The 10,000-nt window shown below is 36.7% G+C and overlaps 1 protein-coding gene across 1 annotated transcript in view; it reads right to left on the bottom strand.

The window, feature by feature from the left end:
• Positions 1–1,103: 1,103 nt before the first annotated feature.
• LOC124953221 (sodium-dependent proline transporter-like) overlaps positions 1,104–10,000 on the bottom strand; it is a 15,260-nt gene continuing 6,363 nt past the window's right edge. Inside the window, exons 7-10 of the mRNA XM_047504277.1 lie at positions 9,277–9,514; positions 7,501–7,839; positions 3,580–3,732; positions 1,104–1,715 (exon numbers count right to left, since the gene is read on the bottom strand). Of these exons, the coding sequence (XP_047360233.1) occupies positions 1,620–1,715; positions 3,580–3,732; positions 7,501–7,839; positions 9,277–9,514 (826 nt within the window). The 3' untranslated portion in view covers positions 1,104–1,619. The remainder of the gene's footprint in view (positions 1,716–3,579; positions 3,733–7,500; positions 7,840–9,276; positions 9,515–10,000) is intronic.

Below are 10,000 nucleotides of genomic sequence, written 5' to 3'. Positions count from 1 at the left end.
AGAGAAAAATAATAAACGAGGACAATGATTCATTTCAGTCTTCGTTCATTTGAAATTGTACAAATATAGAAATATGTCATTGTTGTTGATGATTATTATTAAATTTTGTCAAATCGAAAATCGACCAATCCGATAATAAATTTATCATCGAGTACGAAATACGTAACAACAATAACAATAACAACAACAGCACCAACAGTAACAGTAACAATAATAACGACAACGTTGGACAATGACAACGACTTTGAAACGGAATTGCATGGTGAATTGGTCGAGTATATAATGTAATAAAAGTACCACCGCGTGACCCTTTGCATCTCGTTAAAACGATCGATACAGCATGACAAATATAACCTTTCTCTTGTCAGCACTCTAGTGCACTCACTTAATATTTCACCACATTTATTGAGATCCGACCGTTTAACGTGATTATTCGTTAATGTTAATGTTTCTGCTTTTCAAAGCTAATTTTAAAAGGAAATCATATTCGACAAAAAGAATGAGGAGGGGGTAGGGGGGAGAGGGGTAGGAAAAGAAAATGCTGCTACGTTGTTGGATTTTTATTGAAATTCTTTTCTTTTTCATTTTTTTCCATTTCTTTTTTTTTCCTTTTTTTTTCTTTTTTTTTTTTTTTTTTTTTTTGTTATTCGATTCGATCGACATCGAAGGAAACACGTCGACGCAAACATTCATATAATTTAATAAATAAGAGACACTACACTCACGTATTTATATTTTGTTACGATATTTATATAAAAAGTACAAATTATTTATCAAATAATCGTAACTGTGTTAAATGTCTGCTTTTAAATTTGGTATTTATAATCGAGCTCTTTTCTTTCTGTCATTTTCTGTTATTTCTTTTTTTTTTTTTCTTTTTCTGTTCTAATTTCCAAATTACTACGATAATTGTCTAAAGAACGAATAAAAAAAAAAAGACAAAAAGAAGAAAAGAATACAAAAATACATACACTATAGTATTGTTTTGATTTTCCAAAAGCATTATCTTCCATTTCGGCAGATCAAGAAGTTTGAGTTAAAGTTCTGCCACAGCAGATTATACTTGTCGTCCTCCCCCCCTCCCTCTCCCTCCTCCCCCCTCCTCCCCGCCCACTGAGACACATGCAAGCGCTTGTCAAGATGCAACGCACGAAACAGTATAATTAAGTATAGTTAGCGTAATATCTATTCCTATGAGATACCTTTCATGTATATTTATATATATATATATATATATATATGTATAAATATACAAATATATATATATATATGGATATATTATATATATGGATATATATATATTTATATACATATAGGTATGTATATGTATACAATATATCATTGCATATGTAATATAATATAACGGGTTATTTTAGTAGGGCTAATTACACCGCCGGGAATGTTCCCTACCGGAATATAACGTAGAACGAGAAGTAATGAAATAAGATTTACTATGCCGAGAGCTATGCTAGGCAGATTTTCTTCATCTTAATAACGTACGTGTGCCCGTTGTTCCGCACTGTTAATACTAATACTTAAACATTTTATAATATAAGAATATTTAATAGAAATTAGTTGATCCATTCGTTAAATCCATCCATTAAGAATTTGTTAAGATACTACGAGAGTGTTGTTATGATACTATTCATATCCGAATTGTCCCTTTTGATGGCTGGACCCCAGGATTCAGTCGGTCGGAATAAATCGCTGTCCCTCTGCGTATAATTAAAAGGTTAAGATAACTCGTTAGAAGGCACTCTTTCTCTTTACATAACTATTTCTATGGTAAAGGGGCAAATGTTTGAGGAAAACTCGTAATTATACCTTTTCTCTATCCCTATCTCTTTCTCTCTTTCTCTCTCTCTCTCTCTCTCTTTTTCTCTTTCTTTCTCTCTCCCTCCCTTTCTCTCACTAACTCTCTCTCTCTCTCTCTCTCTCTCTCTGTTTTTTTTTTTTATGAGTACTCTAGACAAACATTAAAACACGATCGATGATAAAAATAAAGAATTCATTGTGGTTGTTTGGATGACACTAATTAACGATCTAATTTAAAGTTTTTTTTTTTCTCTCTTTCTCTTGTTTTTTGTTTTTTTCAAAGTTGAAAAAAAAGTGAAATAAGGTTGAGTGTTAACCAATCTTCTATAGCTACAATTTTACCGAGGTAAAAACTCTCGAACAAGCTCGACTAAAAAAGTTTCGCGGAGTAAAATGTTACTGACGTCAGAGAGAAAGAGAAAGAGAGGAAGAGAGAGAGAGAGAGAGAGAGAGATTGAGAATGATTATCGATTCTTTGGATTTTAAACAAGGATGAAATTCGTACGATGAACGGCTAATCAAAATATGGACAATGAAATCAAGCTCGATGTTAATTTCAGATAGAATTGCTCCCGGATTTTGATTCGTTTATGATCACCGTTCCGTAACGTGGCTATATCAGCGGCGTCGATGCAAACAAGAAGGACAAACGTTTTTCTCATTCGGACTATCAAATTGTCACGCTTCCGTAAATCGATTTAAACGATAGAATTGGATAAAATGTGTTCTATTTGTTCTTGCTCGATCGAACGTACATACATATTTACGATGTAATTACAAGTATGTATATCGCGTCAAACGAAAAGTACAATCCAAACAGCTTGTTTTATCGATTGAAAAGTTTTCTCATAATATATGGAACAGTACAGTTTATAATATATATGAAAATGATCGAAGATAAGATTGTATGGTTGGTATAGAAAATCCTTAGGTCCTTTGTTCTTTCACAAGTTGTAACCTTGCTAACCTCACGAGTAGTTTTCTCAAGTTCTCGTTCAAAGAGAGAGAAAGAGAGAGAGAAAGAGAGAAAGAGAAAGAGAGAGAGAGAGAGAGAGAGAGAGAGAAAGAGGAAGAGAGTCGGAAACAGAAGGAAAGGAGATAAGAGTAATGGTAAATTTATCGGTTAACACAAAACGGAAGTAGTCGAGAGAAGTAAGGGCTCGAACTTTCTTAGAAATAGGTGCGATGAAACGCGGACGAAACTTTTCCTTCGAAAACTGCGATTACCTCCTACGTATCGTCTCGAAAAACTTGTATTAAGACGTTTCTGCTTTCTTGAGGAAGATCCTATCGCTAAGACAGGCGCAACTTTTAAAACGTTTTGCGATTCGCCAAAGGCGAATTTTTTTTGCCGTTTACTTATAACAAAAGATCGATCGCGATTGATCGATCGATCGATCGTGAAAGTGATCGTTCGTTGTGGAATAATATCGTGTGCGATAATTTGTGAAAGAAAAGAAAAGAAAAGAAGAAGAAGAAGAAGAAGAAAAAAAGAAAGAAAGAAAAGAAACACGGAGAAAAATAGGGAAAGAAAGAAAAAGAAGAAAACGGAAGAAGGGGATGAGGGGAAGAAACAAAGCAAAGGGGCGAAAGTAAAAAAAAAAAAAAGAAAGAAGACAGAGAGAGAGAGAGAGAGAGAGAGAGAGAGAGAGAGAGAAAGGATCGAACAAACGAACAGCAAAAAAAAAAGAACAGAGTTAAATGTTTTTTTTTTTTTTTTTTTTTTTTTTTTTTTTTTTTTAATATAATGTAAACAATTCTTACCAATAACTTCCAAAGATGTACGGAGAAAAAGATCGGGAATGGCGCTATGGTAGATACTCCGATCAGTATTCCAATCGTGTTCGCCCAACCAGGAAAGACGTACTCACCATATTTCGCCGGCTCGTAGGTATACATTTGATACACGAAGACCCCCTGTGGATGAAAAGCAGAACGTGTTATTCGTGCTCGAAATCCTGCAGAGACAGACACAAGCGCGTAAACGCTCGTAAACGGTGCATCGTGCTGTAACAGAAGGTTGTGGAAGGAACAATAGTTGGGGATGAAACGAGCGAGCGTACGTATGCGTACGTGCGTGTTGGATGTCGGATCGTTTATGTGTATAGGTGTCGGTAGGAGAAGAAGAGGAGAAAAAAAAAATCAAAGAAACCAAACAACATCGCATTTAGTTTACGCATTATTTCTGCGTTTAAAATTTTTTTTATTTTATTTTATTTTTTTTTTTCTTTTTTTTTTTTTTTTTTTTTTTTTTTTTTTTTTTTCAAAGAAACCGTGGAAAAAAATTCATCTTGTTTCCTTTTCTTCTTTTTCTTCGGGAGAAAGGGCATGGTGGTGGCAGGGCTTCCTTTTCTTATCCTTTTTTTTTTTATTTTTGTATTTTTAACCTAAACTCCTCTCTCCTCATCATCGGAGATCAAACGCAGCTTATACCGAGATTAGGTGAATTTTGTAGAGAGAGATAGATAAAGAGAGAGAGAGAGAGAGAGAGAGAGAGAGAGAGAGAGAGAGAGAGATAGGAGTAGGGGGTCGACGATCGGTATCGCCTGTTCGCTCTTCTGTGGCTATGCTCTGCAAATTTAATCTGATGTAGCTAGGGGAGGTGAACTAGAGTTCGCTTATCAACTTCCAATCCGTGCGCGGCTGCACGGGAAGGTTTCACGCCTGATTGGAGGAATCGATACGCATCGATCGTTGTAAAGGGCCTTACCTATATTTCTCGTCTAGTAGAAATCCATGATTGCGACGATGGGCTATGGGTTTCGCGAATTGCGAAATAATACTCGAAGCACGATCTTGCTCGATTACACGAACTCATAGCCGAGAGTCATAAAGGGAAAAAGAGATGGGAGGATGAAAGAACGAGATCAGGGTTGAAATAAAGAGAACGAAAAAGAGAGTAAGTAAGAAAGAGAGAGAGAGAGAGAGAGAGAGAGAGAGAGAGAGAGAGAGAGAAAGTTAAAAGAAGGAAGAAAGGAAGGAAAAGAGAAGGAAGTCCTTGTGACATTTCTGCCATTTCCTTCCTCTCGCAAACGATATTCTCGAAGCTAGCACACGCCCTTTACGGGCAGAACCCTTCTTGCCGCAATCAATTTGACTCGTGCGTGTGACAGGAGAGTTATCGATCTAACGGCTGCTTTAAATCTGAGAGGTCAAGAGAGAACGTAACTGGACATCGTCGTTGATCGTTGGTCGTTGTTGGTCGTCGTCATTGAACGTCGTTGGTCGTCGTCGTTTTACGTCGTTTGGTAGTCGTTGTATGTCGTCGGTGAATCAAGGAAAAACTTACTCTGTGCGATCATTTGTTTCGAAACGGGGCTTCTGTTACTGGACTGTTTGGTAAATAAGGGATGACGAAGACCCTACAACGAGATCCACTTGGACGTAGCCCGCTTTACTGGCAAAATACCTAACCTATTGTATGCAGTATTAGTTACGTAGGCGTGTCCAAGCGAGGATGACAAGAAACTTTGAAAAATGGTATAGTAGAACAAAACGCATATACGTATGTATTAGTTCGTATACATGTATTCTCTTCTTTCTCTATCTCTCCTCTTTTTCCCTCTCTCTTTATCTCTCTCTCTCTCTCTCTCTCTTTCTCTCTCTCTCTCTCTCTCTCTCTCTCTTTATCTCTATCTATCTATCTCTCTCTATACTCGTGACCACCAATACACTCTTGTTCACATATCGCTCGTTCCTGCGGTCGAGCAATTAGGCGGTTAGCCCGTTTACCCATTTTTGATGGTTACCACTTTTTGTTGGTCACCCAATTCTCCTACAAATTACTTGCCACGTTTCGAATTTTCACCTCTACACATACTACCGATTGTTCTAATGGAAAATTGTTTATTCAATTTGATTACTTGTCGCTTGTTAATTTGAAGAAAAAGAAAAAGAAACAGTTGACAATGACGCGTAAAGAGAGGGGGGGGGTAAAGGGTGTGTGTGTGTGTGTGTGTGTGTGTGTGTGTGTGTGTGTGTACTTAAATGTACCATACGTACGTACACACGTATCTATAGAAACATTGAGAGAATCTCGTAGAAGCGAGCGAAAGAAAGAAAGAAAAAGAAAAAGGGGAAAAAAAAGAAAAAAAAAAAAAAGAAAAGAAAAAAAGAAGAAGAAAATAAAAGAAAGTCAAGCGCTAAGAGCAAACCGTAGAAAATTAAACCGACAAGTTGTTCTTTCTTTCTCTTTCTCCGCGTCGTTGGGTTCGGTTTAAACGAATGAGAACAGAACGAATACACATAGACTCGTTTCATTCGAATAACACATAGACCCTGAAGTTCTCAGTTTCGCAATAATTATATACTTTCGAGAGAAATATTTTCTATAACGGCGAAACGTCATTATTTTTTTTTTTTTTTTCTACTATTTTTCCTTTTTCTTTTCTTTTCTTTTACGTGTTTTGTTTTTCTTTTTTTCTTTCCTTTCTTTTTTCTTTCCTCTTTTTCCTCTTTTTTGATTTTCAATAAATCCACCGACTATCCTGTCGAAAAATTTTCTTTTGTTCCCTTTTTTTTTCTTTTTTTTTCTTCTTTTTTCTGTTTTCCTTTTTCTTTTCTCGTTTACCTTTTCAAAATAATCCTCAAATCTTTTCGATATACGAATGATCCGTTAATTAATTCGACTCACGTCCGATCGTGTAAGAAAAAAAAAAAAAAAAAAAAGGGAAACTCAATGGAATAATTCACTAGTCAGTAAAGAAGAGAGAAAGATAAGTACGTGCCCCTGGAAATGGATTGTCTACAATGGAAAGTAAGTCTGAGAGAAAGCAGAAAGTTCTCCGCGGATGGGAATGCATTAGACAAAAGTACTTCCGTGCTCCAATGTCTAAAACTCAATAATGATCGTGCGTTCTAGGTGAAAGCTTAGACGATTATTTAACGGGCGACTTCCTTGAATATAGACAAAGAGGGGATCGTACATATACATGAAGAACCCGGGCTCGTTCGAGTGCGAAGTAGACGTAATAACTTTCGATTTGATGTTTCACAGGCGAACAATTTCAATCAAAGGAGCATCAGGAAGAAGGTGGACTCTGAGAGATCGATCTACGACCAAAGGGAGAACGTTAAAGCTTAACCCTACGTTAACAATTCCGACTTATTCCCTTGTGAACTGGCAAGATCTTAGACCCTCTTAAAAAACAGATATGTTACGCGAGTCCCGATAACATAAGCTACGTGAATGAGGGTTCGGACAGACGTGAGAGAGAGAGAGAGAGAGAGAGAGAGAGAGAGAGAGGAAAAAGGGAGAAAAAAAGGGGAAAGAAAAATGGAGGTAAGGGGGGGGGCGGAGAAAAAGAAACGAAGGAAAAATCATTTCCAAAGAGTATTTTGAAAAGAATAAAAAGAAAGTACGACAAAGGGTGATCCTTTCGAAGTGCAGGCAATGTACGTAACGTACATAGCGTTCACTTTCCTATCGTTCTCCTCGCACTCGCTCGTTTCCCAAAGAGACTCTCTGTTATCGGGTGGAAAAGCGAAGAAGAAAAGATATCCCTCGGCTTTCTCGGCTCGAGATGGTTAATAGAATCGAAGAGTTTAAACCGAGTTCTCCTTGGTTCGAATGGTGTCTTTCTCCTCCACATTCTCAACCTCTACCACCTTCTCATCCTCCTTTAACTCCATCTCCTTAGGAGAAGGGCACAGATGTACGCTATGTGTAGTAGGTAATGCACTTACCAAGCAGGTGATAGGCGCAAGGACGATCCAGCTGAGCCACCAATAGCTATATAGAAAGCGACCGAACTTCATTTGCATTTCGCCAATGTTACGTATAAATTTGTTGCATCCATAAAACCAAGATGGTAGAATGAGCTCAGCGAAACCGATCAATAATACAGCCCAAGATGCTGTATTCCAATCCATCAGGGTGAACAGGTAAATTCCGCCATTAAAGATCATTGGTATACCCAAGAGCCAACTGAAGATACATATTCCTAATATGACGTAGCTTTCGTACTTTCGTAAATCCGGACGTATGTCCAGTATGGCAGCACTTATCGCTTGCACGCCTGCGAACTGTATCATAAAAAGTAACGACTGCTCGTTTATCCTACTTCTCGATGTCTACTGTCTTTCTCTTTCTCTCTCTCTCTCTCTCTCTCTCTCTCTTTATTCTTGTCTTTCTAGTTATTTTCCGTTTCTCTCTCTCTCTCTCTCTCTCTCTCTCTCTCTCTCTATCTAACTAACTATCTATCTCTCTTTCTTCTCCTTTTTTAGTTTTTGCCCTGGCCTGCCTTAATTACCTCTCTTGGCGCGAGACGCTCGGAGGACAGAAAATGTTCAAGACAAAGACTTTCTCCCGTTCGATCTCTCACTCTTCCACAGTTTCACCCTTCTACGCTACCAGAGAAAAAAAGATAAAAGAGAGAGAGAGAGAGAGAGAGAGAGAGAGAGAGAGAGAGAAAAGAAAAAGAGAAAGAGAGAGAGAGAGAGAGAGAGAAAGAATGAAAGAGAGCAAGACAGAAAGAGAGAGAGAGAGATAGAGAAAAAGAGAGAGGGCTAAAAAGGGAGGTGTGGATTTCACTCAGACAGCAAACCATAACTCTTTCCATGATATACGAGCGAGAAGGGCTCAAGCGAGACGATGCAAAAGTAACGCTCGTGCGACTATCGTCTGCCCACTCGCAAGTACTTACATTCTCACTTTTGCAGCTTCTTTTGATAAATACGCGAAGCAGCATCCTCTCGTTTATTCAACGTACCTCGTATAGTGCCTTCTTAGCCGTCTGCGAATCGCTCGTCAAAATCTCTTTCTCCATCGTGAATATACTTAAAGTAATAACCCGGTTTTCTTTTCTTTTTTCCTTTTTTTTCCCTCATCTTTTTTTTTTTCTCTCGTTTCTTATCTTTCTTTCTTATTTTGTCTTTTTTTTTTTCTTTTCCGTTCGTTTCTATTTTCTGTTTTTTTCTTTTTTCTTTCTTTCTTTTTTTTTTTCTTTTTTTTTTTTCCTTTTTTCTTCCTTTTTCAAGGGAAAAAGAAAATCTACATTATTATTATTTCTCTATATATAACTTTCCTATGAAAATCGTACCAAAATGAAAATCGTTCGGCGTAAGCAGCTTTAAAATTTCTGGTAAGGGGTATGATTGATAAGTAAGAAAAAAAAAAGAAAAAAAAAAAAGAAAAAGAGAGAGAAAATTAAGGGGTGGAAAAGAAAAAAGAGCTAATTATGAACATTTTATAATATTTTCTGAAAGAGAGCTCGAGTAAAAAAGAAAAAGGAAAGAGGGGGAAAAAAAAAGAAGAACGAAATAAAAAAATGCTTCTTTTAAGATCCTTAGAAATTCTCTTTCAGGACAAGCTTTTTATGTGTCTGAGTGAAATTGGTCCGAGAGACAAAGTACGGAAACGATGTAGTAATTATCGAGAAAATGAAAAAAAAAAAAAAAATTGTCTCCACCTCCCTCTCCCATTCGCCACTCGATGATAAAAAGTAAAATGTGATTACTTACTTGACTACCAAGACCAAGGGTAAGAAGCATTACAAAAAATAATATCGACCAGAGATTTGGAAGTGGCATTCTCGCTACTGCTTCCGGATATGCAATAAAAGCCAATCCAGTTCCGCTTTGGACAACCTCCTCTATTGGCATTTGCATCTGTTTGGCTAAGAATCCCAATATGGAGAAGATCACGAAGCCCGCAAAAATGGACGTAAAGAGATTCGTAACACTGACGAATATGGCGTCTCTAAAGAGATTAAAAAAGAAATCGGATTATTCCGCAGAAAAAGAGAGAGAAAAGAAAAAAAAGAAAGAAAGAAAGAAAGAAAGAAAGAAAGAAAGAAAAAATTTTAACGAAAAGAAGAGAGAAAAAGAATTCATACAAAAATATCGTATAGAAAATAAAAATGATATGCCAATTGAGAGACGATAAAATATATGTATGTAAATTCATAAAAAATTCATCATCTTTCTTCTTTTTAATTGGCCGTTCTACGCAAATCGATACAAATCGATGAGTCGATACGATAGATGACAACTTAATTATTATTTGAAAATAAATAATACGTAATTATATTGAATACTATTATCGTGAATTAATAATGATAGGTTGAAGCGTGGAATTTCATTTAAAAACAATGAAAACGGTGAAAACGTAAATGTAGGGATATAGAAAGAGGAAATGGTAGGTTCGTATTATCCTTAAGGATCTGTGCCAAACGAACTGGCAAGT

This window comes from Vespa velutina, chromosome 12 (assembly GCF_912470025.1).
Source record: "Vespa velutina chromosome 12, iVesVel2.1, whole genome shotgun sequence".
In the NCBI taxonomy this organism is placed as follows: domain Eukaryota; kingdom Metazoa; phylum Arthropoda; class Insecta; order Hymenoptera; family Vespidae; genus Vespa; species Vespa velutina.
The sequence above is the reverse complement of the archived record's forward strand: the minus strand, read 5'-3'. Positions and strand labels throughout refer to the sequence as shown.